This window comes from Tursiops truncatus, chromosome 20 (assembly GCF_011762595.2).
Source record: "Tursiops truncatus isolate mTurTru1 chromosome 20, mTurTru1.mat.Y, whole genome shotgun sequence".
NCBI classification, from domain to species: domain Eukaryota; kingdom Metazoa; phylum Chordata; class Mammalia; order Artiodactyla; family Delphinidae; genus Tursiops; species Tursiops truncatus.
The window spans coordinates 28,470,449-28,497,315 of record NC_047053.1 but is presented as its reverse complement, the minus strand read 5'-3'; the positions used below and the strand labels follow the sequence as shown (position 1 = coordinate 28,497,315).

The 26,867-nt window shown below is 52.4% G+C and overlaps 1 protein-coding gene across 6 annotated transcripts; it reads left to right on the top strand.

Annotated features, from left to right (window-relative positions):
• The first annotated feature begins 3,787 nt into the window (after positions 1-3,787).
• On the top strand, positions 3,788-26,592 carry SEPTIN4 (septin 4). Of its 6 annotated transcripts, XM_033847552.2 has the most exons (14): positions 3,788-5,317; positions 5,955-5,999; positions 7,209-7,216; positions 20,174-20,467; positions 20,811-20,904; positions 21,340-21,426; positions 21,930-22,053; positions 24,736-24,870; positions 24,984-25,101; positions 25,190-25,291; positions 25,489-25,585; positions 25,679-25,841; positions 26,001-26,100; positions 26,372-26,591. In XM_033847552.2, the coding sequence occupies exons 1-14, from the start codon at positions 3,790-3,792 to the stop codon at positions 26,429-26,431; spliced, it is 2,955 nt and encodes a 984-aa protein (XP_033703443.2). In that variant the 5' UTR covers positions 3,788-3,789; the 3' UTR covers positions 26,432-26,591. The 6 variants fall into 6 exon arrangements, with proteins under 6 accessions (XP_033703443.2, XP_033703445.1, XP_073653946.1 ...); XM_073797845.1 differs by lacking the exons at positions 3,788-5,317; positions 5,955-5,999; positions 7,209-7,216 and adding exons at positions 15,110-15,238; positions 18,750-18,779 and having other exon boundaries at positions 26,372-26,592; XM_033847553.2 differs by lacking the exons at positions 3,788-5,317; positions 5,955-5,999; positions 7,209-7,216 and adding an exon at positions 15,110-15,238.
• The last annotated feature ends 275 nt before the right edge of the window (positions 26,593-26,867 follow it).

Below are 26,867 nucleotides of genomic sequence, written 5' to 3'. Positions count from 1 at the left end.
TGCGCGTCCGGAGCCTGTGCTCCGCGACGGGAGAGGCCACAGTGGTGAGAGGCCCGCGTACCGTAAAACAAAAAACAAACAAACAAAAAAGGGAAACTGGAAAATTCAAAAAATCGTGGAAATTAACACACTTTAAAACAACCAATGGATCAAAGAAGAAATCACAAGAAATTAGAAAATGCTATGAGATGAATTAAAACAAAAACACAACATACTAACACTTACAGGGCACAGCAAAAACTGTACTAAGTGGGAAAATTATAGCTATAAATATTTATTATTAAAAAATAAGGATCTCAAGTTAACTATGTAACTTTATAGCTTAAGGAACTAGGAAAAGAAAAACAAACTAAACCCAAAGCTAGCAGAATAAAGGAAATAAAGATTAGAACAAAGATAAATGAAATAGAGAATAGAAAACAATACAGAACGCCAGTGAAACCAAAAGTTGGTTCTTCAAAAAGATCAACAAAATTGACAGACCTTTAGCTAGATGGACTAAGAAAAAAAAGTCTCAAATTGCTAAAATCAGAAATTAAAGTGAGAATATTACTACTGATTCTACAGAAATAAAAAGGATTATAAGAGAATACTATGAACAATTATATGCAACAAAGAAAATTTTGTACAACCTAGATGAATGGACAAATTCTTAGACACAGAAAACCTACCAAGACTAGATCACAAAGAAATAGAAAATCTGAGTAGACCTACAGTTAGTAAGGAGCTTGAATCAGTATTGAAAAATCTTTCAACAAAGAAAAGTCCTGGGGACTTCCCTGGTGGTCCAGTGGTGAAGAATTCACCTTCCAATGCAGAGGATGCCGGTTCAATCCCTGGTAGGGGAACTAAGATCCAACATGCCATGGAGCAACTAAGCCCGTGCGCTACAACTACTGAGCTTGCGCACCTCAATGAGAGAAGCTGCGTGCCACAAACTACAGAGCCCATGAGCCCCAGAGCCTGTGTGCAATGACTAGAGAGAGAAAACCTGTACACCACAACTAGAGAGAAGCCCATGTGTTGCAACGAAACATTCCGCATGCCTCAACGAAGATCCCACATGCTGCAACTAAGACCCGACACAGCCAAAAAAATTAAGAAAATAAATTTTTTTTAAAAAGTAAATGTTAAAAAAAAAAAAAGTCCTGGGCCTGATGGCTTCACTGGTGAATTCTACCAAAAAAAATTTTTTTTGTATTTTATTTTATTATTTTTTTTGTGGCCATTTTGTGCAGCATGCGGGATCTTAGTTCCTCAACAAGGGATCGAACCCATGACCCCTGCATTGGGAGTGTGAAATCTTAACCACTGGACTGCCTACCAAAAATTTAAAGAAGAGGGACTTCCCTGGTGGTCCAGTGGCTAAGACTCCACACTCCCGTTGCAGAGGGCCTGGGTTCAGTCCCTGATTGCAGAACTAGATCCTGCATGTTGCTACTAAAGGAGCCCACATGCTGCAACAAAGACCCTGCATGCTGCACCTAAGACCCGGCACAGCCAAATAAATAAATATATATTAAAAAAAAATTAAAGAAGAACTAATACCAAATCCTCAAACTTTTCTAAAAAACTAAAGAGTAGGGAGCATTTCCTAACTCATTCTGAGGCCAGTTTTACCCTGATACCAAAGCCAGACAAAGACACTACAAGAAGAAAATACAAACCAATATCCTTTATGAACATTGGTGGGAAAATCCTCAACAAAATACTAGCAGACAGGATTCAGCAGCATATTGAAAAGATTATACACCATGACCAACTGGGATTTATTCCTGGAATGCAAGGATGTTTCAATATATAAAAATCAATCAATGTAATATGCTGTATCAATATAATGAAAGAAAAAAACCACATGACCATCTCAATTGATGCAGAAAAAGCATTTGAGAAAATTCAACAGCCTTCATGATAAAAACATTCAACAAACTAGGAATAGAAGGAAATTACCTCAATATAATAGCTATATTTGAAAGCCCATGGCAAATATCATACTCCATGGTATGGAAAGACTGAAAGCTTTTCCTCAAAGATTAGGAAGAAAAGAAGGATTCTTGCTTTCACCACTTCTATTCAACATAATTCTTGAAGTTCTAGCCAGAGCAATTGGGCAAGAAAAAGAAAAGGCATACAAATTAGAAAGGAAGAAGTAAAATTATCTCTGCAGATGGTATGAGCTTGTATGTGGAAAACCCTAAAGAGTCCACACACAAAAACATTAGAACTAATCAATGAATTCAGCTAAGTAGCAGGATACAAAGGCAACATACCAAAATATGTTGCATTTCCATATATGAACAATGAACCATCTGAAAGGGAAATTATAAAAGCAATTCCATTTATAATAGCATCAAAGAGAATAAAATACTTAGGAATTAACCAAGACGATGAAACACTTGCACTGTGAAAACTATGTACTACAAAACATTGCTGCTCTTTCCTGAGTCTGGGGTGCAGGTGGGAATCAGGGAGCAGAAGTGAGAGAAGGACCTGGGACTCGGGAGCGAGAGAAGGCTAAATAGGCCCTGTGTCAGTAACTCATAGTTTCTCAATCTATTGAGATTCCTGATACATAAAAACGTGGGTTTTCCGGGAATTCCCTGGTGGTCCAGTGATTAGGACTTGGTGCGTTCACTGCCGGTGCCTGGGTTCAATCCCTGGTTGGGGAACTAAGATCCTGCAAGCTGCACATTGCGTCCAAAAAAAAAAGTGGATTTTTAAAAATTTTAACTTTATGTCTCTAATCAAGTCTGAATATAAAGATCCAGAAACAGTGATTCTGAACATCCCATAACTGCCATGACCCTTCAGAGTCAACTGTGAAATGCTGGATACGGTAGGGTCTGTGTCAGAGACTGGGAGAACCAGTGTGTGAAAGGCAGAGAAAGATGACAGTGTCTCTCTCTTATCCAAAATGCTCATCCAAGTTGGAAAGTCACTCTTCAAATCAAGAAAGGACTGGAGTCCAGCTGATCATGATAGCTGAGAGGAGGGAATCATGAGAAAGGACACTAACATTTATTGTGGGACATGCACCTACCAGGCAATGGTTTCCAGATGAAGAAACCAAGTCTCATGCAAGTCAAGTAACTTGTCCAAGGTACACAAGTAGCCATTTGTGATTGAAACCGATGACTGACTCCAAATCCCTTCTACAATCCTACACTCACTCCTGGGCCAAGAATGTGTGAGAATTTAGGATTTGAGCAACCCGGCTTTTCACCCCAGGACCAACCAAATCACCCATGAAATCTGTAAAAAGCTGGAGTTCTATTTTTTTGCCTTATATATAGTGCAGTTCCAAACCAAATTGGGACAATTTTGTACCTTGCACCTTATTAAAACTGGGGCTACACAGCGTGATTGATTTGAGTAGCCTTGCCTTAGTAGCATGTTCAGGCTGATTCCTTCTCTCTGGATGAGTCTCTGGGAATTCCTAGAACCTGGGGAGAGTAAGGGAGGATCTACAGCCTTCGTTATACACACCAGGGAATCCTTGTTTTGCTGAGAACTTGGTCAAAGCTTTGGTGGTGTCAGCTCCAAAGACAAATCCACAGTTTCCTTGCAGTTACTACGTCAGAGTCTCTGAAGAGTTGTGGCTGTATCCCAGAATATTTCCTAGGAGGCTCCTTCCTTTATGACATCACCAGGCAGGTAGCTAAGGGGACTATTGGAGACACTTGGAGAGCAACAGCCACCTTTGTGGGAGTGCAGGAACAGCAGGTTTTAAAACTGAGGGTAAATATTCAGGCTTCATCAGGACCCTGAATACAAGCCAGCCGTTAAAATATGGGCTCTACCCACAGAGGCTCAATCTATCCTATGGTCAAGACAAATAAAGGTGGGTCCAAGGTCGCAGTTTCAGCACAGAAAGGGGCCGAGGTTACTAACACAACCCCTCAGCGAGGACACGAATACGATCTTGCCTCAAGCCAGCGGCGTGGCACGGCCTCCATGATCCCTTCAGCCCATCGAAGATCAGAAGCTGGGCATTCCACCATTCCCCACTTAGCCTCAGAGTACCCTGGATCTATCACCCCCCACTCAGGGCCAGGCCTCTCCGGAGCACCCAGCTGTCGAACCGAGATCCGATCAAAATCTGAAGCATACCGCCATGCCGTCCAGATCCAGCAGAATGTTAGTACATCCAGAGAGCAAGCAGCTAGAAGATGGGGTGAGAGCAAACCAGGGCGTGATATCAATAATCGCTACTCATTAATTCCAGAGGCCAAATCCTCTCGCCGGTTGAGTTTTGTCAACCAGAAGGACAACTTCACAATCTTAGAAGAAGACCCACCCTCCAAGGTCCAGTACCCACAAGGGGTCAGAGTTCCCCATAGGTCTTTGGTTTATCCAAAGGATGAAGCAGTCCAAACTGAACCCACTCGAAAGAGTTTGACTGCTGCTAATATCAGATCTCCAAGGAGACCCTCTAGCCCAGAACGCAGCGGCAGCCGCATCTGTACAGTCTCTCGACCGACCCAGAGACGGACCCCTGGCCAAGAATCTGAAATGGGCTGTCAAAACTCAATTTACACAGACCCTAAGGCCTTGCATACAAGTATGAATTTGGAATCATCCCTCAGACTCTCCTTCCTTAAAGATTTGGATGGTGGACGCAAAGTTTCTATGCTCCCAGAGCCTGAGTCTATCCGCAAGCATTCTGTCTACACTGAAACCAAGTCCTTCCCAAAGGTCTTAATATCATCAGAAGTGGAGCCCAACGTGAAGTCCTCAATCCGAGGAGACAGTGAGGGTGGCCACAAGGTCACCATCTCCCCCGGGGGACAGTCAGCTTCCCGTGTGACATCTCGAGCCATGTCTGAGAGCCCCTGCAAATCTTCCACGTTTGTCACTCCAGAGCCCATCTATAAGCAGCATACCACAAGACCCTCAAAAAGTAATTATGTGTCCTCAGGACCCACACTTAGGCATCCAGAGCCCTCTGGAAAGCCCTCTGTCCATGCAGAACTGGAACTGACCCCTCGGCCCTTACCCCCTCGGTCCTTACCGAGATATGGGCCAGACTCCTCATGGTGGGCCTTACTCAACCCTGAAGTTGAAATGCCCCAAAGCCAGCCAATAACACTTGATTCCGAGCCTAAGTCCCCTTCTCCCGTAGACCCTTCAATGTCCTTTTTTGAAATGGAATCAAGCCCTTTCTGTGAGGATCTCATGTCCCCGAGAGGGAAGCCAAGTCCATCACCACCACCATCACCAAAGGAGTCTCCAAGCCCGGAACCGCTGAGGGAAGTGTCACAGGTCCGCAAGCACACCTCCAAACAACCCATTCAAAGGTTTAGTGCTTTCTTCTTGGGTATGTGAAGAAGCAGACTACCCAGGTGCAGCCCCAATTTAGTGAGGTGGGATGCTGGGGTGGGCAAGAAGTTCTCCCTCTGCATTCTGGGCCTCAGAGCTGCCCTCCTTTCAGAGCCAAAGTTAGACCCCTCCTTGAGCCCATTGCTCCATTCCTTCTCCACCAGCTTCTCTGAGCTCCAAGCTAATGACATCGATGACGATGCTTGGGCCAGAGTCAGGCATTGACTCTTCCAGGCAACGCTGCTTAGCCTTTCAATGGAAGGTAGTAGAGAGTGGTTTGCAGGGTGGGAAGCTACTTCCCGAGAGTGAAGATAAAGAACTGAGCTGGTAAAGAGAATAGGGTCCTCAGGTAAATATTCTGGCCACAAAGTGGGCCATAAATGAGCTGGGACTTAGACTTCCAAGGGGGGAGAGGCATTAACAGTGGCACAAAGAGAGGGTGGGGAAAAAGGGAGAGGGAGGGTGGGAATGTGATATTTAGTCTCAGGCTGGAGGAGCTTCTCGGAGACATCAAGGGCTGAGGGCACCTTTGTGTGGAGAAACGTGGAGCTAGAAAGGGAGATGTTAAGCAGTGAGGGGAGGGGGCGTGTATCCCACAGAGAGAAAAAAAGAGCAACAATCTCTGTTACTTTCAGATGTCTCTGAGGAAATGTACAATCGTGTCATCTGGTGGCTAAAAGGTCTGTGCTTTTCCCTCCTGTGGGTCCACTCTGGGGGGCTGGGAGGCAGGAGGACAGTTGGGAGGGTGGCTCTGTATCCGCAGAGCCAGATCTGTTAGGATGGCCCGTGCTGGGATTCTGACTTGAAGGGGCAGAGGAACGTCTCATCTTGCCTAAAATTCTACCATTAGAGTCATTCCTTTGGGACTTGGAAACTTTTTTCATTCTCAAGAGTCTCCTTTTAATGGGAAGGAGTCACTTTTGGAATGGAGAACGATTTAAGCCCATGGCCTTTCAGATTAGCTGGTCTTTACCTACCATGTGATAAAAAGCAAACATCAAAAGCCCCGTTAACACAAGTGACCTGCTTCATGGTCTCAATCAGGGCTAACTCCAAACTTATTCAGGTTGAGGGGGTATCCCCACGTGTGTCTCTGCTTCCTCAGAACCCTCTTCAAGCCCCCATCCCAGGATCTGGGAGGTACTTATTGGCTGCCGCCCTGGCAGGCTCTCCAGGGATGTCTAGGTGAGGATATCAGTGGGTCCTGCAGCCAGCCAACTTGAGAATCCCCAGGGTCTGACCCCCCTCCCCCCACACTCACTTTGTGCTCTTGACCTCTCTGATAGGAGGGAAGGTGGGAACCAGTCCTAATACAGAGCATCTTAGTGGCAAGGAATTCCTGCTTCAAGCGTTATGGACCAAAACATGCTCCAGCCCTATGAGCACAAGAGAGGCCAGGGCTCTAGATGAGGACGTTCCTAGAGAGGAGAGAGCCCTGGGAATGCAGTCCAGTCCCCACCAGCAGTCCTGCCCCTCAGAGGGAGCAAAGATCCATAAAGGAGAGGTTTTTAGAATTTTATTATTGGGTTTGAGCCCTGTGTCCACTATTTTCTGACTGTGACCTTGGGTAAGTTATTTTACCTCTCCAATCATTAGTTTCCCCATCTGTTATTAGGAACAATGGCTTCCTCTTAAGGTTCCTGCAAGGACTCACCAAGCTATTACACGTAAAGCACTTAGCATGGTGCCTGGCAACAGTGAGCACACAGTAAATGCTAGCCATTGTTATTTGGGCCACTTTGGACTAGGAAGGGATTTGGGCCAGGTTGTGCCCAAGTTCACTGGACATCTTTAGTAAAATTCTCTTTTTCCCCTCCTGTTGGCACTCTCTGAGTTCCATTTGCTGACCCCCTGGGAATGCCTGGCTTCTACTCTCTCCATTATGACAGATGAGGAGGTAAGAACGCCCCTGGGAAGCTACTTCCCATCTTTCCGTGCTCCCCCTTATCCAGGTGCCTCTCTTACCCTTTAATGGAAGCAGATGTGAAAGGAGACAGACAGAGGTGCTCCCTATGGTTGGGCAGGTTGTTCACTGCACAAGGGCACCTGGCAGAGAAGCAGGGGCTGAAATCTAGCCTGTGTTCCACTTGCCAAGCTGTGCACCTGTGGGGCTGCATCTCCCCAGAGGGGCATTTACATGAAGGTACCAGAGCTAGTTGCAACGCTGGAGAGAAGGAGTAGAGACCTTTTGGCAAACGATGAATCCTGCCAAGTGCTCTGTGGGAAGGCTGTCTGGGAAGCCATAGGCTGGACCCATCCCGCTTGGCTCTCCCCTCTCCAGCCTAGGGCACTCCAGAAAGGGGACATTTTTCTGGGTTACACACTATTTGAGTCCTCAACTTGGAAAGGCACAAGGTGAACTCTGCTCTCGGCAGCCCTGTGTCCTGAATTTGGCAAAGCGTGTCCTGATTTCACAGTGCGTTGTTCCTATAAGTACTTTCATTCTTCTTGGTCCATGCTTGATAAGATAGTCCAAGCTCTTTTGCCTTTGTTCTTTGTCTTGCCATATCTCTCCCTTACCCAAAGTCCAGCATGGCCTCTAATGGACTAGCCCAGGATGGACAGTTGACTACAGGTGCAAAAGACAAATGAGATGTGCGTGTGGCAGGGCACAACAGCCAGAACAGCTGCGGGGGATGTGCCAGAAATGTGGCTGCCACCCCCTCTGCCATGGCTGCTTGGCTAGCCCTGGGCCCTGGGCTCAGCTGTGGGTGGGAGCAGCTACTTTTAGAGATTATCTCCATGCAAGACAGTAAATCCTTCTCTCCCTCCTGCCTTTCTCTCTTCCTTCCTTTCTCCTTTTCTCCCTTCCTTCCATAAACAGTTTTTATTCAGATGCTTAGCACTCTGCTAGGCACTATTGAGGAAACCATTGAAGCCTCGCACACACGTTCTTTGGCCTTGAGAAACTTACCATTTGGATGGGGAGATAAGACATATGGGCAGGAAACATTGAAACAACAATATGAAATAGTCCGTGCTCAAATGTTCAAATGAATACAACAGACTGAATAAGTGCCCTTGGAGGGTCTTAGGAGAGAGGGAGTCAGCAGGGACTTTGCGGGGAGGCGGTCAGGTTACCCACTCCTTCCCAAAGCCGGCGGGGGGGGGATATCTTAACAGCCAGCCTCTTGTTCACCCCTTGATGCAAACCTATACCTTTGGGAAGGGATTAGTATTTCCCCTCATTCAGGATGTGATGCTTTTGACAGAGCAAGTTCCTCCCTGTTTTCCTCCAGCTTGCCCTCTTTCTTTATGCATCTTGTTTTAGTTTAGGAAGTCAAAAGCCTTGGCAGCAGGACGGCTCCTTCTCAAAATAGCTCTTATCCTGTCTCGATAATTGCAGCTCTCCAGCCTGTTCAGCAGCAGAGCTGCTCCCCAGAAGCTGGGAAGAGAAGACTCCCAGGCAGCGGGGCCTGCTGGTCTTCTCTGGATCTCTGGAAGTGGGTGGCATGGAGGTGGGCCCGGTACTCTCCTCACAGGGTGTGCAAGAGCTAGGCCTTCCTCAGACTGCTCCCTAGGCTGCATGGCCCACAGGCAGTCCCAGGATGAAGACTCTGTGGTGCTGGTGTCCAAGGCCTCTGGTTCCTCTCATCTAGGAATGGTTGACTGTGGAGTCTGGTCCAGATTCCATTCCCGGCAGGAATTCTCTGGTGGCCCAGCCATGGCGCCTGGCTCGTGGATGGCAGCCTGTTTGTTGCTGAGCTTCACAAGCCCTTCTGGGTCCACAGCTGGGGAAGCAGCGTGATTCAGCCTCCTCCCAGGCGGCCCCTCAAGACCTTTTTGTCTAAGGAGCAGGGTAGACAGATGCTTCTCATCCTTGGTTTGGGACATTAGGGACTGGAGTCTTCCCGGAGGAGGTTATGCTGGACTGAGGGAAACATTCCTGGTGGGTTTTTTTTTTGGTACCAGAACTAGCAGAAGCTCAATAGGAAGGTCCTGAGGGTGCCCTCTGCGGTCAGCGGGGGCTGGCTTCTCACACAACCCTGGGGAATTCCCTGGAATAAAGCAGCTCTTGTTGGGAGGGGCTGCCCTGGTCCCAAGATCCTGTGTCCTCAAGGCACCTAACCTACTCACCCTTAGATGTGCTGTCAGGGGACAAGGTGGTTTACTCCCTGCTCTATCAATTATGCAAGGAATCAACTCTGGAAAACAGGCCAGGAACAAGAGGAGGCTGTTTCAGTGATACCTAAGGCACGCTTCAGTATCCTAAGGGTGACATGTCATTTGTCCCTGGGGGATGGGACGGCCAGCCTCCTCTTGGCTCCTGAGTCACAGGGAAGTTTTGCTCAGGTAGACTAACTTGGCAAGGAAGGACCCAGAGCCTAGGAGCAGCACAGGGAGGCTCCGCATTCCTGGGGATGTTAACAGGATCCTAGGATATGGGCTGTCTGGCGGGAACCCCAGAATCATTTTCCTACCCCCTCATTTTCTCTTGCTTTGTACAGAGGCTCATAGTTGAAAGGGAAGGGGGTTGTTGAAAGGATGGAGCAGAGCTGCTGAAAATGGGGCAGGGCACCTTGGGAGGCTTTTCATAGCAGCCTGACCCTCGCTACCCCGCTGCTTTTCCTGTCAGATGGTACCTTGTTCACTGCAGCTATCGTGGGCAGTCAAGCCCAGAGCAGGATGGGAGGCTGGAGACCTCTGGCCCAGACTTGCTATTTTGGGCACAGGCTAGGTTGACCAACTCATCAGGGTTTGCCCCAGGTGCTCCTGACTTTAACATTGAAAGTCTTGCATCCTGGGAACTCCCTGAGTCCTGAGCAAACTGGGACAGTTGGTCACCCTAGGACAGGTGGTGTGGTATGCCTCAGCAAGAGCCTCTGGAAGCACAGGGCAGGGGGGTAATGTCCTACCTCCACCGGGAGACCTGGGCAGATTGCTCCCTCTGTCCGCACAATGAGGGCAGGAAAATGCTATGCCTTCCTCCCGAGCTTGATGGCAGAATCCCTTCATTTTTTTGTTCTGCCCAGCATGAGCACACATAGGGAAGAATCAGCCACATCCATTTTGGACTTTCTAGTGTATTTCCAGAAGCTACTTGGTTCCCTGCCTGGAACCCATCTCCAACATTACACATTTCTATCAGAGTAGTTCGGTGCTGTTTAAAGTGGTGGGTTTTTCAGGTAAGAAGAGAGACAGTGGGCCTGAGTAGACTGGGCAGCTTGGCCTCAGAGGGCAGGTGCATATTCAGATGAGAAAGAAAATCTGTAACGCAGAAGCCATCTGACAGCTGCTAAGCCAGAGGAAGGCTGTCCTGAGTGACAGAAATGATCATGTCCCTTCACCCTCCTCTGCTCAGCTGCCTTTGGCCCAGCTGCCACGAGGGGAGAAGCAAGAGACAGCTGCACCTTGGGGGCTGAATGCAGGCCTGGAGGAGGACAGAATGCAAGGCAGCTCCTGAGGGAAGCTCAGATGCTGACACTGTAGATGGGAGGACTGGGTCAGCCAGTCATTTCCTTGGCATACCTACCACCGGCAAAGTCATCTAGCTCCAGGGCTCTCAACAGTGGCTGTGTTGGGGAATTGGGTTCAATAAGTCTGAGACCAAGACCTGTTTTCTAGAGGTAGAGTGGTGTCTAGCTGGAGAAGCTGACTCCACAGTTGGTGGCAGCATGGTCATTCCAATGTCACTTTAGACTAAGTCTTCTCTCCCATCCCTCTACACCCATTACACATGCACATGCTCATTCTTCGGAGGGAAGGCATTTGAAATAGTCACAGTTGACAGTTGCTAGTTTGGTGTTGATCATTTCGGTGTTAGCTGAGATAATAGCTGCCATTCATTTTAGTGATTATACCTGCGCTAAGTGTATCGCCTTAGTGAATCTTCACAGCAAACCTATGAGGTAGACTTTTTCTCCCTATTTCACAGATGAAGACACCGAGGCCCAGGGCTTGCTCATCAGTGCCTGGAGCGCTCTAGGGAGCATCTTGCCCCAGGGGTTCATAAACTCTTCTGTGTGGTGTATAAACTCTTTTTCTGTAGTCACATATTCCTGGGAGATAACTTCCTGATATTTCAGTAGCACCGTTAGATATCAAGAATTGTGAGAGGAAAGGTTGTAGTGGGGGTAACATCTGGGTCTCTGCCTTTGAACTGAGAGGCTGGGAGGTCAGCGTGAGCTGGTAAACAGCCAGAATGAAGGGCAGGTTATGGGTCAGCGAAGCCCATAGCCTCAAGGCTTGTCTGTACTCCAGAATCAGAGTGGAAACTAAGCAATGATTCCTCTTGGTCAATCCATATCGATCAGACATCTCTTGGGGGCAGAGGCCTGATCACCCAGGCAGACATCGCGTGACATATTCACTGAGTTGAAGTGAGTAGAGGTTAAAATAGAAAACATACTCCCCATCCTTGAGGGGCTTGTGGTTAATTTGGAGAGAAAAGTATACAGATGGATCACTTGGAAGGAAGTGAATATCAAAGGACAAACAAAGTCCAGGGCAACAAGTCAGTGAAGCTTCCAGCATGGAGGCCCTTGGAGGGTCAACACCAGGGGGAGACAGACTTTGGCTCAGGTGGTGGTAACTCACCACCCAAAGATTGAAGGGCAGCTGTTAGAGCCAATGAGTTTTTAGCCATGGAAGATATTCGAGCAGAGGCTGGAAGGTCAAGGGAGGGGGACTTGAAGGGAGTCAGACACACAGGAGTTAGTGGTATTAGGAGGTGTGTAAGTCCCTTCCATCCCTGAGCCTCCTGTGCCCTGTCCTGCCGCAGAGAGGATGTTGGAAGGGCCCTCTGGCTGGCTTCTATCACCCTGCTGGCTCTGGAACTGTCCCTTGCTGCGGCCGTTCAGCAGGTGCCAGGAAACACTGTGTTCCCTGACCTTGCTGCCCACATCTCGTGCCTGCCCCAGGATCATGGGACACTGGGGAGCAACAAGGGAAGGAGTGAGGCTTAGGGTATTTTGGTTTCTTGCCTCTGCACAGACCTTGCCGGACAGACTGGCTAAGGTTTCCTTGAAAGACACAAGCCAGTGATAGATAGACGTTTGGCTCCACCAGGGCTCTCTGACTGTATCATCACTGACTCAACACCTCTGGGGCAGGGGCACTATTAGTTCTTGCACCACTTAAGGGAAACTGCTACCGAGAGGCAAATGTGGCCTTTGCTAGTCAGGCAGATCTGAAGTCCTGATTTCCGGTGGTAATTACTCTTTATTCTTGACTTTGGACCTGGGCCCTGGCTTGGCCCAAGTGCAGCATCCTTGTTTGCCATCACTGTGCCATATACCCTTCACCCATGCGCGGGCAGGAAAGATCCAGTGGAGGGGCGGCCAGGAGGTTTTCCGTAAAGACCATATTAGCCTGATCTAAGTAGAGGGGGCCCAGGACAGCAGACTGGGGCCGTGGTTGCTGATATGAGTTTCCCAGAAGAATCATCCTCTGTGCAAGGTGTGTGGCGACTCTCCAGACGCTTGGCTTGAATACCCGACCCCAGCAGTGCCCCGGAAATTGTACCCTTGTCAAGGACATCAATGCCTGGTGGGATGTTGAATTTCTTTCTTCCTTCCTTCCTTCCTTCCTTCCTTCCTTCCTTCCTTCCTTCCTTTTCTGCCTGCATGGCTTGCAGGATCTCAGTTCCCCAACCAGGGACTGAACCCAGGCCCCAGCAGTGAAAGCCTGGAATCCTAACCACTAGGCCACCAGGGAACTCCTGGGATGTTGAATTTCAAGAGAGAACAAGAGCTCCAAGAGCTGAGGGGCACTGAAGTAAGGTTGGCCAGACAACCTGCTGGCTGGTGGTGGCACAGAGCACACAGTGATCAGCCCTATATCTCAGCCCTGCTTCTGACCAAGTGTCAGACTCTACCTGTCCCAATACAGAACATGAGAGCTGGAGTTGAGGGTAGAACAATCCTCTCTCTCAACGGGGGAAACAGAAGCACAGGGAGGGGAAGGGACTTTCAGGCAGTGAGATTGTTGCCAGAGCTGGCATGGGCACTTACTCCCGGGCCAAGTTCTCACAGAGACCCCTGAATTGCTACAGGGCTAGCATGCGGGGCTGTATAGGTAGTGACCCAGAGTCTACCTTAGGCTTTTATTTTGCCCAGCCCATGCTTCAGGTTGGGCCTGTGACCATGAAGACCATGAGTTCCATGGTCCCTTCCTCTTTTGGGGCCTCACTTCCTTCAAAGCAAGCTGGCACCAACATGCCTTAGGAAACACAGGGCTCTCTGGGGTCTGGGCAGCAGGTGCCAGAGCAGAGCTGGGATTCCAGCTGCAGCTGAGGATGAGCTGCTAGCTGAGATGTGTTTGTGTCTACACTTGAGCAGCAGCCAGAACTGGGGGAAGGAGGGACATTATGATTGTGGAAAATAAGCCTTTGTGATAGGGCCTGTCTTCCTTGACATAGGCTTTCTCCCTTGGGCCCAGCACTCACAGTCCAGGCCTTGCAGACTGAAGCATCCAAGAGGTATTCTTTTTTTTTTTTTAATTTATTTATTTGTTATTTATTTTGGCTGCAGTGGGTCTTAGTTGTGGCACACAGGAACTTTGTTGCGGAATGCGGATTTCTTAGTTGCAGCATGTGGGCTTCTTAGTTGCGGCATGCGAACTCTTAGTTGCAGCATGCATGTGGGATCTAGTTCCCCAACCAGGGATCGAACCCGGGCTCCCTGCACTTCTTTAAGCAATGACACCCCTTCTATCCTCCAGCCTACCATTGCCAAATATTCAATAGCAGTCCCATGTTTTCTGAACCTGATCTCACCTGTGGTACCCAGGCCCCCTCCCTCTCTCTGCCGAGTTTTGACAGATCCCAACCAAGACCACTGGGTCACGGATCACACTGAAATAGTGTAGGCAGGCCTCTAGCACTTCTACCAATAGAGGGAGCGGGCCATGCCTGTGGCCTCAGTTTTGTCTAAAAGGTATTCAAGCCAGTCAGTCTGCCCTGGAAGAGGACTCTTGGAAGTCAGGGAGGGGCATGCTGCTGGAAACTTCCACAGAAGCCTGACCAGCTCAGACCTGTATTAGCTCAGGAAATCCCCACCAACTCCCCACCCCCTAAGCATCTATGTTCTCCTAGCTGCTGCTGACCCTTCTGAGCCTCTAATGCCTCTAAAGCTGCTGGGGATTCTGTTCCCACAGCATCTCACCTGCTTGCCCAGCATGGCCTCTCCTGAGGCCCCCACCGCCTTCCACAGCCACAGGCAAGGCTTCACTTCCCCGGAAAGGCCACTCAGCCTCTCCCTTCCATTCTTCCAACAGATGATCCGGGATAACTTATGCAGCAAATCCTCTTTAATCTTTAATGTAGGCTCTTGCACGAAGGGAACCTCCTGTCTCTTCCTCATAGCTTGGCTGGAGGTGGAGATTGTCTGACATTCCACCTTAGGAGGTGTACAGACGGTATGGACAATCAGTAACTTGGACATCAGCTGGGTTCAATTCCCACAAACCTTGTGGACTCTCCGGGGTAACTGATCGTTTCTCCCCAACCTGTGAGGCAAACCCCCCTCTCCTTCCAAAGGTTTCTTCTCCTGGGGACACCAGGTGGGCCCTTCCTTTTTCTTTGGGGACTGGCTCAAGCCCCCACGGTGCTGCGCTGCCTGGGCAGGCCACTCTTTAGGGCCTGAGTGAGGAAGAGCCAAGTGACCAGAGAAGCCCTGTCCCGAACGCCTCTCCGCACTCTGTCTCCGGGGGTCGAGAGCTGCAAAGCCCCACGGCGGGCCGGCCACCCCTTGCCCAGCCTGCGCCGGCTCCCCGCGCCGCGGAGGTGCAGGCCCCGCCCCGGGGCCGCCCCGCCCCGCCCCCCGCCGCCGGGCCCCGCCGCCGGGCCCCGCCCCCGGCCGGTCCGCTCTCTGGGCGGCGGGCGGGGGCAGGCGGTGTGGTGAGGTCGGCACGCAGCTCCGGCCGCGGGTCGCTCGGGCGCTGTCCAGGCGGAGCCGGCCCGGCCCGGGCTGCAGCCATGGTAAGGCTGGCGGGCGCGGGGCGGGGCCGGGCGCGCAGGGCCCGCCGCTCCCGGGCGGCTTCGCCGAGACCCGCGGCGCCGCAGTCCAGGCTGTGCGGGGCGGGAGGCGCTGTCGCCTGCCGCGGGCACAGGCAGGCTGGCGGACGGCGCTGCGTCGCTGCTCCCAAGTTTCTTCTTCTGATGCGAGCAGACACGGAGTGGGCCCCGGCCACCGGGGTGCTGCCCCGTTCTTAGACGGAGGGGTGGGTCCGTGCTGGGTGGGGAGGAGGCGCCGGCGGAGACGCGCTGGTGGGCTGGGGTGAGTGAGTCAGGCAGGGGCGGAGGTGAGGGTCCCCACCCTTGCCTAGGTCAGCTGTTACCTGGGTGACTCTTCCTCGCCCACCTACCCTAGGCTCAGGGACCAGCACCAACTTCCTTGGAAAACACACAGGAGGCCCGCAAACATTGCCTGCCTCGCCAAGAGGGATGGTGAGACGCTTGGGCCCTCCCTTCCCACAGCACCATCTGCCCAGGGACCTCAGAGAGAGGGAGGCCCAGCCACCATCCTACCCCGTGGAATCAGCTATATCCCTCTGCCTCTGAGACAGGAACCATGGGGAATCTTCCTCCTGCTGCATCCTCCCCCCTCCCCCCAAACCAGGTCCCTCTGCAGTGATGGAGGGTGGAGGGAACTCATTCCTGCCACCTGCCTGTGGTGGGAGGAGAAACAGTAACCCCAGCCAACCACCCTGAAGACCCCCCAGGTAGGAAGTTTTGATGTTTGGCCGTGAGGGTGTAAGCTCTTTTCCTGCCATCATTGCCAGAGCCTGCCACAAGCACATTATGCTGAGTGTCAGGGCCTCCAGGCCCTATGCCAGCTTCTCCTCCCAGTCTGGAAGCCCCCTAGCCTTTGCCCTCTGCATTGGGAAGCACAGGCTGTTTACAGCAGGAGGAGATCCGTGACCAGCCTGTGGGGCAGGATGTTGGCTGTGGGCAGCCTCCAGAGAGGAACTCCCCGGGCCCTGTGGAATCAGAAGCTTCCAGGTCTAGAAAGGCCAGGCTTTTGGGCTCTTCTCTCTCAAGCTGTGTCCAGGCCGAGGCCCAAGTCTTGGCCAGGAAGTCTTGGTGACACTGTGACCTTCCCCAAAGGGGGGTTTCCTGGGAGAGGCCAAGTGGTGCCTGCCTTTATCCCTGCCCCCATCCTTCTCCTCACATGGGGACGGACAGACTGATTGTACCAGGGGTGGAAGCCTGGGGGAGCACTGATTGTTCTTAGTGCCAAGTGTCCCTAGTGCAGGGGCCGAGAGGGGCTTTTTCTGCCACACACTAAGTTCAGTTCAGCTGAGGTCTCGGTGCTTCAGCTTGGCTGAGGCCACCCTGTTCCTCTGTATTTAAAGGCACCCTGTCAGCACCAGAGTCCTCAGCCTCAGGCCCCTGCCTCAAGCCAGCCCAGTCCTTAAGCTGACGGGGTTCATGTCAAGCCAGACTTCTCTATGAGGGTCACTTTGTGAAAGGAGATCAGGCATCCAGCTGCTTCAGAGATCAGTGGGGAGAGCTCCCCAGCCCAGGAGCCCCAGGGGTTTTGAATTGGCATGCAAAAAGAAGGACTTGGCTAACATGAATAACCATCCTGTGACTTGAGATGTACCTTCTCTCCCCAGGTTCAAAGCAGCTTGAGGTATCTGTCATCTGGGAGTGCTTTCTTTCCCCAGCCTTCCTGGGAGGCAAGGAAGTGCCATTCACAATTGGACATTAGGGCCCTGAAATTAAGATACTATTCAAAATCACAAAGGGTATTTCTAGCCAAACCAGAAACACTGGCCTCCTGACTCCTAGTCAAGTGCTCCATCTGCTCCCAGTTAGGTCCCTCAGTTTGTCTCCCACCTAATCGGCAACTTGGAAGCCTCTGGGATCCCAGCCTCTCCTTGACCTGAACTCATGCCCCTCAGAGACCAAGTGTTAGCAGCTCCCCTGCTGACTCTCTGAAAGTGATGGGGTGATGAAAGTGATACAGGTCCCCATGAGTCAGAGGTCAGGTATCCTAGGATGGAAGGAATCCCTGCAGCAAAGGCCTCTCTGTGGCTGGGACTCTCTGCAGGGAAATCTAGGGGCGGATTTCTGAAGGCAGTGCGGTTCTCCACTGAGAGAACACAGAGGGACACTGGGAAGAAAAGTGGGGCCATTCCTAAGAGCACATAACACCCAGGGGATTATAGGACACCCCACACTACTTCAGCACTGCTTGAAGTTAAGGTGAAAGAGATTGGAATCCTTTGGGACTGGAGTCTCCTGGGTAGCTGCCCCACGTACTGATGGACCAGGTCACCTTGGGGACAGGTCTCAACCCTCTGACAGGCCTCAGTGTCCTTGGGGGTTACAGGAGAGGCCAAGTGGATCGAGAGCCTGTGTTGCAGACAGACTTGGGAGGCTGGTGCTGTGCCCATCGGGGTAGGCAGCGGGCAGGCATCACGGAGCAGCCAATCAGAGCAGGAGGGGACTGCAGAAAAAACGAGTGATCCTGCTGCAGCTGAGCTGTCCTTGGAGGGTGGGAGCCACGGGAAGGGAGGAGGAGGGGTTGGGGAAGGACATTCCACAGGCTTTTTTGGCCCCTGACAGACACAGGGGGGTCAGAGAGAAAGGGAAAGGAGCAAGTCAGGACGCTGGATTCCAACAAGAGCATCGAGACCAGGCTGTTTCTGTGTGTGAGGAACTTTTCTTGGGAGATAAAATTAGACCTAGAGCTTGCTGACAGGGAGTCTGAAGCGTGGGACATGGACCGTTCACTGGGATGGCAAGGCAGTTCTGTCCCTGAGGACAGAACTGAAGCTGGGGTAAGGTGCTGCTCTGGGAGATGGGTGGACCCGCCCTGTCTTCCCCCTGCATTGTCTGGGATTGGGGCTGAAAGTCAGAAAATGATTTGGTCACTGGCGGAGCCGGGGGCAGGGAAGGACAGACAGGAGGTGAGGCCCCTCGTGTCCTAACTCCTTGTCTAGAGCCCCTGTGGGCCCCTCCGTGCTGATGAGCAGCTCCCTGGCATGGAGAGTGGTACTGGGTTCCTGGCGACTCTACTTGAAGATTGCAAGGGCTGGGGGTCTCCATCAGTGCCTTTCTTTCTCCCTTCCTTGCAGCCCCGCCGCTCAGTGCCCCTGGGGAAACCAGGCGGAGTGCAGTCCTCTCTCTCCCACCCTCAGCCTGACCCCCAGACCGACTGCTGCGTCACTGTGGGGTTGTGCAGAGGGGCAGGGTTTCCCCGAATTCCCCAGACTCTTCAGCTGCCACCCCCAGCCCCATCCCTTCTCTGTTGCCATATAATTAATCGTCCAGGCTGGGACACTTTGCAGAGTGAAAAGGGGCAGTTATGCCAGAACAACAAACATAAACTGGGATGTGTGGTCACCCCACCGGCCCCCACAAATACTGTGGGTAAGAAAAAGCCTGTTGGGTCAGGCTTGCCTCAGGACTGTCTCTTCTGGCCACTTGGCCCCTACCTGCTGTTTCCAGTTTCCGTCTAAAGGCCCCTTTTCCTGTCTAGGCAAGCCCTGGAGACTACGGCTATAAGCAGGTATGGGGACTTGAGAGGCGACTGCCTGGAAGTAGCTCCTAGGGGACTTTCCCCTCTAGCCTCCCCCTCTAGTCCCTTCCCTCTGCATAAACCTGGCGGCATGACTGCATCCCTCAGTTCTTCCCTTTGTTAAAACGAGGGCCTGCAGGAAGACCACGGCCGTGTTATCTCCCCTCACCCTGGCTGGGACTCCACCGTGGTCTGGGGTAGCCCCCGCTGGCTTGGCTGATTCCCAGAGGGTGAGTCAGCCTGTGAAGCCGGCCCTTGTCCGTTGTCTGGGGGAGGCACGTGGGTTTTGTGAGGCCGAGCTGAGCCCAGCACCGCCAGGCACTCCGCAAAGGGGGCTGGCCCCAAAGGAGAGAGAGGAAGCTTTAGGGTCTGGAGCTGAGGGTCAGAGTGGCAGGGGGCAGTGACCTGCCTTCCCAGCTGGAGATGGAGTGGAGCAGGTCTCCACAGAGGAGCCAGCCCCTCGCTGCCTACCACCCGTGCGGTTCACAGTTGAGACCAGACCCCCTCCCGCACTGCAGGCTAAAGCCTATCTCTGGGCACAGGGGCAAGGGGCAGCTGCGGGTGCTTCCCCCTATACGTCCCTCACAGTTGGGGGCTGTCAGAAGTGTCCTGCCGTCCTCCCTCACCTGGTCCCTCCCAGCTCCCCTTCACCCACACTCAGCATCCACTGGCAGGTTTCCCCTTCGCTCCTGGGGCCCAGGCTCAGGCTCTGTGTGGCTCAGTGTCTGGAATAAGGGGGGTCAGGTCAGCTGTACTGAGTTCTGGGCAGTGAGTCCTGGGGAGTGAGCACCTCCAGTAGAATCCGCACCTCAGTCCCAGAGCTCAGCGCCTGCAGTGACGGGAGGCGAAGAGACCCTTGATTTGCCTGGGGCTGGGAGCTCCCTTCTCCCCTCCCTCGCTCCCTCCTGCCCCTACCCCATTCTGGCTGTCTGCACTCTCCTTGAGCCCTGAGCCACAGTCTCCTCTCGGCTCTGATGCCTCTGTCCGCTCCCGCTCGTTCATCCTGACTTCCTGGCCTTTGGGGCAGTCCCTGGTCCTGGCTTGGAAGGGCAGCCTCAACAAGCGCCCTGCTGAGAGGGACCATTGGGACTGGGGCTACTCAGTTCCCAAACTGGAGCAGTTTGCAAGGGCTCTGGGGGCTGCCCAGGGCTGCTGCTCTGGACCCCAGGGCCTTTCCTGACGTCTTGGACCCTTGCACCAGGGAGGCATGTGAGCAGTTGCGGGAGGGATGGTGAGCGCTTCCTCTGGCTTGGCCGCCTGTGCAGTTTCTGTCCCTTGTAACCATAAGTGCTTTCCTTTCTCCCTCTCGCCTTCTCCTGTCTTCCTCCTTCATTCTTCCCTTCCTGCCACCTGCCCGCCTACCTCCCCCCACCCCGAACCCTCAGATCAAGCGCTTTCTGGAGGACGCGGATGATGCAGAACTGAACAAGTTCGTGAAGGATTTCCCAGGAAGCGAAACCTACCACCAACCAGAGGCCAAGACCTGGGTGTCCAGGCCCCAAATCCTGGAGCCGAGGCCCCAGGCCTCGGACCTCTGCCAGGATGACCTGGAGTTCAGACCCCCTTCGTGGCCCCAGCCCTCTGACAGCCAGCAGTACATCTCTGCCTCAGCCCCTCTCAGCCCCTCAGCCCGGCCCCGCAGCCCGTGGGGCAAGCTCGATCCCTATGACTCCTCTGAGGTAGAGCGTCCAGCCCTGCCTTTGCCTCTCAGTGGGCTGGTGCAGGAGGACCCAGGGAGGGAGGAGAGGGAGCCCGAGCGTGTGTGTGCGTGCACGTGTGTGTGTGTGCGTGCGCACGCACGTGCGTGCTGAGCTGGAGCCCCTCTCTGTCCTGTGTTGGCCCCAACTCTGTGGTGTCACCCCCCAGGTATGTTGGAAACTGACAATACCAGCAGGGACGGGAGCCCAGCTGGTAGCCCCAGGTGGGGCCTCAAAGGAGGCTGACTCTGCTCTTTAAGGCTGGCGTTGGGTCCTGGGGTTCTTCTGCCTATACCCTGATGCACTCTGCCTTCTCGTCCACTAGGATGACAAGGAGTATGTGGGCTTTGCGACCCTTCCCAATCAAGTCCACCGAAAATCTGTGAAGAAAGGCTTTGACTTTACCCTCATGGTGGCAGGTAGAGCAGGGGTGGGGCAGGGCAGGGCTGGGCAAGAGGTGTCTCAAGTGGGGATGGTCTATATGTGGGGAGTGGGCATGGGTAGGGCAGGAGAAAGCCAGGGGCTGTGCCTTTTTGCAAAATAGCTGGGAGACGCGGGTGGCCAAAAGTATGTATATGTTGCAGGAGAGGGGGTGGTGACAAGGTACAAAGAATATTTAACCCTCAGCTTTCTAGTGGTTGCCTTTCTCTGTGTGACCTTGGGCAATCTCTTATCCTCTCTGGGCCTCATCCAAATGAGAAGGCTGGACGAGCTCTTCCAGCTCTGCTGTAGTTTAGTCTCTTCCCAATTAGATGAGAGAGCGGCTGCCCCCGCAACCCCGCCACCTTGGTCCGGCGGGGTTGCCTCTTGGTTACAGATCTGATTTGGTGCCTCTGTCCTCTCTCCCCTGTCAGGAGAGTCTGGTCTGGGGAAATCCACTCTCATCAATAGCCTCTTCCTCACTGATCTGTACCGGGACCGGAAACTCCTCAGTGCTGAAGGTGAGGAAAGGAGAGGAGCATGGAGACAGGCAGGCAGAGCTGACTTGGGAAATCGAACTGACTGCAGGCTCTGAGGGATGGGACCTTCCCCAGCACGCAGGAAGCCATGGCTTCCTAGAGAGACTGCTGGCATCTCTCTGTAGGCCTGTTTGGCCTGGAAGCCCACCAGCCGACTCCCTAAAGATTTGGGTGCCGAAGCAGGGCAGGGACCAGAGTCCTGCTCTTGGAGTGAGTCTCTGACCCCCAAAGGATTCCAGGAATCCGAGAAAAGAGCCGGGAGCAGAGAAGAGGCTGGGGCCAGAGCCAACAGCCACCGGCATTTCCTGTGTTGGGAAATGTGCTCCTTGCTGGTTCCCAGAGAACAGGCCCCCAGGCAGCCCCCGGGGGCGGGAAGGGGGGCAGTGTGGGTGAGGCAGTCTGGGCAGCACTGGCTGGGGTGGGTGGTGTGTCCTGACTAGGCAGGCCCTTGCCCTTGCCCTGGCCTCAGTTTCCCCCTTCTCCAGAGCGGATCATGCAAACAGTGGAGATCACTAAACATGCAGTGGACATAGAAGAGAAGGGTGTGAAGCTGCGGCTCACCATTGTGGACACACCGGGTTTTGGGGATGCGGTCAACAACACAGAGTGGTATGTCTGACCAAGCACAGCCCCTGCCCCGACCCCCACCAACTCCGTACACACACACGGGGGCACACATAGGCTCAGACACACCCACAATTGTCAAGAAGAAGGGGTTTGTGCCCTCGAGCGTGCCACTGCCCTTTACCGGACAGCTGTCTCTGTAAAGTGAGAGGGAAGGCCTTGGAACAGATGATCTCTAATGTTCCGTTGATTTGACCCACAATTCTAGAATGGGGTTGAGGACACAGATAGGAAAGAAGAGCCTCAAGAAAGCAAACACATGTGAAAACGTGTAGCACAGTGCCTGACACATAGTAGGTGGTCAGTAGTTGTCACCCTCCCTCCTTCCATTCCTTCCACCAGCAACATTTTCGGTGTTACAAGCAAGTTATTAAAGACGTGAGAGTGCGTGGAGGGAGGGGTGAGGGGAGAAATAAGAGGCAAAGGGAGAGCATGGGTGGAACTTTGTTTAAACTCCTGGGACCCTCTAGGCCACCTGCCAAAATAAAAGGTGGCTTACCAGCCCCACCGCAATCATTCCTGACATTTTTTTCAGGAACTAGAAGGATGCTTAGATAATGGTCAGTCAGACAGACCTGAGTAGATGAGGAGGAGAATGGGTGATAAGGACAGGAGAAATGGTGATGCCTTTGATGAGGGAGTTAGGCAGGGTGGTGCTGAGACACCTAGACTGAGAGTTCAGATCTTGATGCAGCATTTAGGAACTGCGTGATCTTGAGCAAATGACCACATTCCCATTTCTTCAACTGAAAAATGCTGGCCTTACCACCTCACCCAGTTGATCTGAAAATCCACCCAGAAAGATGCATGTGAATATGCATTAAAAACATACAGTTTTGGGCTTCCCTGGTGGCGCAGTGGTTGAGAGTCCGCCTGCCGATGCAGGGGACGCGGGTTCATGCCCCGGTCTGGGAGGATCCCACATGCCGCGGAGCAGCTGGGCCCGTGAGCCATGGCCGCTGAGCCTGCGCGTCCGGAGCCTGTGCTCCACAACGGGAGAGGCCACAGCAGTGAGAGGCCCGCGTACCGCAAAAACAACAACAACAAAAAAGCATACAGTTTTTATAGGGCTGTGTACATTATACTCATGAATATTAAGATGATCATTTCAGGATCAGTGAAACATAAAAGTGTGGGGTCCCCTGTTCGAAATGATTAAGAATTTCAGCATGGCCACAGCAGAGAATAAACCAAACGTGGGCCTCTCTGAGCGCAGGGCCCCGCTATGACTGCACGGGTCACACGCCCAGGAAGCTGACCCTGGATAATTGCCTCACAGACTGATCAGACCCTTGCGGACCTTTCTGTGCTCTGAACCACTATCCCCTCCATTTGTGCTTGATCATCACAACATGTGACTTTCGGCTCAGCACATTGGTTCATCTTCAACTTCATGATCTAAGCCTTGAGGGGAGGGCCACTTCTTATATTCTTGCCACACACTGTGCTGGTACATGGTGCATGGTCTCTGTAAATAGTCCTGCTGGATTGAGGTGGTCTCCAGTCATCACCACCCTTCCGGATCGGGGACTACGTCTCAGCAAACTGGGCTCGCCCTGAAACTCGAGCCCCAACCAGCACCTGCCTCCTACTGTAGCAAGTATCATTCCCTCCTTCAATCAGTCTACTTACCTCCTCTTGCCTTTCATAATAATAATTTCACCTGCCTGGCACCTCACAGTTTGCAGGGCACCACCACGTGTTCTCATTTAGTGAAGCAGCAGATGAGGTGTCCAGCCTGTGCTGGACATTTTAAGGGATGCAGAACAAGTGTAAATAATCCTTGTCACTGGGAGGCTTACAGTCTAGTGGCAATGGGAGTGGGGGAGTGGGGGGCGCAGCAGGTCTCTAACGTGTGTCAATCAGGTAAAAACTTAGCTTAGTAAGTGGGTTGGGCACTGTGGTGGCAAACACACTGAACTAGGAGTCAGAAGGCCAGGAGCCTGAGTGGGTAGAGAGTTTGCTAGGTAAAGTGATCTGGATTAAGTCTCTTCGCAGCTCTGGATTTAGCTTCTTCACGTATAAAATGAGAATAATGATGCTCATAATGCCCACCCATCAGGGCACCTATCAGTGAGGAAGAAACTCAATAACAGAAGAGCAAGAGACTTGAGGTTGTTGAATATATATATATATATATATATATATATATATATATATATATATATAAAACCTCTGTGTGTGGTGACGGGAAGGGGAGAGCAGTGTGCATTGCTATAGTCACAGGACCCTTCACGGGAGAGATGGTTCTTGGATATGGCTTTGAAGGATGGAGTGGGCTTGGAGAGGTGGAGGAGAGGATGGAACCACACGAACAAAGGCTCTGAGGCTGAACTGCGAACCTGACTTAGGGCTGCCCTGGCCTCCAGTTGGTTTTCACCTGCCGGCACCTTGCTAGTCTTATTGCTTTCTTTGGTCATCTGGGCTCTTTTCCTTTCATCAAGCTAGTATTTATTGACCTCTGTCTGTGTGCTTAGTCTGATTTTCTGTCAGGATGTTTGAGATGCACCCCTGACCCATCCGGGTACCTCCCTGATGATGTAATAAAGCAAGTCGGGGAATAGCAAAGTCTTGAAAAGACTGCTCAGGGCGTGGGCTCCTTGCAGGCCCAGAGCTCACTAGGCAGCCCTCACTTCCAGTTTCTCTGCTTGTCTGTCCCTGCCCCAGCTGGAAGCCTGTGGCAGAATACATCGACCAGCAGTTTGAGCAGTATTTCCGAGATGAGAGTGGCCTGAACCGCAAGAACATCCAAGACAACAGGGTGCACTGCTGCCTGTACTTCATCTCGCCCTTCGGCCACGGGTATGGTCTGAGCCTGAGGCTCCTGGCACCACCGCGTGTTGCCAAGGGAACAGGCCAAGAGCACCAGGGGCAGGGCTGCCACTAGCAGGTGGTCACAGTTTCCTGTTCCCCAGGCTCCGGCCACTGGATGTTGAATTTATGAAGGCCCTGCATCAGCGGGTCAACATCGTGCCTATCTTGGCAAAGGCGGACACACTGACACCTCCGGAAGTGGAGCGCAAGAAACGCAAAGTGAGGGAAGCTGGTGGGGGAGGGGAGCAGGTGGGCTTCTGGAAAGGATGGGGTCCCCAGAACGATGGGCCCCTCATGTGTTTGCCAGATCCGGGAGGAGATTGAGCACTTTGGAATCAAGGTCTACCAGTTCCCAGACTGTGACTCTGACGAGGATGAGGACTTCAAATTACAGGACCAAGCCCTAAAGGTGGGGCCACCCCAGGGCATCCCTTTCCCGTCTTGTTTCTTCTGGGCAGAAAAGAGAAGTAGAATTCTATATAAGGGTGGGCTATTGGGGTGGAAGAGGACCCTGGTTTCCTAGCATGAACCAGAGAAGATGAAGATAAAGGTGGAAAGGAACAGGTGAGAATGGCGGTGTTGACAGACACCCCTAACTTCTTCCAGGAAAGCATCCCATTTGCTGTAATTGGCAGCAACACTGTGGTAGAGGCCAGAGGGCGGCGAGTTCGGGGCCGGCTCTACCCCTGGGGCATTGTGGAAGGTAAAGCACTGAGCTTGTGACCAGGGTATCTCCTTGCCCTCAATGGTTCTCCTCTACCCATGCGCCTGGCTGACCCCTAGCCTTGCTGTGCAGTGGAAAACCCAGGGCACTGCGACTTTGTGAAGCTGCGGACAATGCTGGTGCGTACTCACATGCAGGACCTGAAGGACGTGACCCGGGAGACACATTATGAGAACTACCGGGCACAGTGCATCCAGAGCATGACCCGCCTGGTGGTGAAAGAACGGAATCGCAAGTATGGCCAAAGGCCAGGACAGAGCTGGCAGGGGTGGGGTTTGGGACACAGCCTTGGGTGAGACAAAGCCCTTCCTTTGTTCTATAGGCTCTGGGCTCAATCCAAGCGGGTGCTGGGGTCTCCCTAGCCTTACCAACCCCCCTTTCCCCTCCCCCTCAGCAAACTGACTCGAGAGAGTGGTACCGACTTCCCCATTCCTGCTGTCCCATCAGTGGCAGATCCAGAAACAGAGAGGCTCATCCGAGAGAAAGATGAGGAGGTGAGAGTTGGGTGGGGCAGTAGGGGTTGCCAGCCTGAGAGGACCCCTGCTTAATCACAACCCTCAGTATCTCTTGGTTTGGGAATAGGAATATCCCTGGCCCTGGTACATATCTGGATCCTGGATTGGTGGCTTAGTGGTTCTACCCAGAGACTCCATCACACCTCGGGGCTACCAAGGCCCTGGCTGAAGGGATTAGAGGTTGGGGGCACCTCTCTAAATCTATAGGACTCTCTGAAAGGCCCCACTTTGATTCATGTGCCTGTTCCAGCTGCGACGGATGCAGGAGATGCTGCACAAAATCCAAAGACAGATGAAGGAGACCCATTAGCTGGCTTTCAGCCTTGAATATTTAAACGCCGCCTCTTCGTCCTGCCTATGCCAGCCCCTCCCAGCACCAGCTCTGCTCAGGCCCCTGCAGCTACTGCCACTTCGCCTTACATCCCTGCTGCCTCCCCAGAGACTCAGAGGAAATAAAGTTTAACAAATCTGTAGGTGGCTTCTGGTGTCACTGTCTGTATCTTTATAAATTTATTTATTTTATTTATTTTTGGCTGCGTTGGGTCTTCGTTGCTGTGCACGGGCTTTCTCTAGTTGCGGCGAGTGGGGGCTACCCTTCGTTGCGGTGCACGGGCTTCTCATTGCAGTGGCTTCTCTTGTTGTGGAGCACAGGCTCTAGGCACGCGGGCTTCAGTAGTTGTGGCATGGGGGCTCAGTAGTTGTGGCTCGTGGGCTCTAAAGTGCAGGCTCAGTAGTTGTGGCGCACT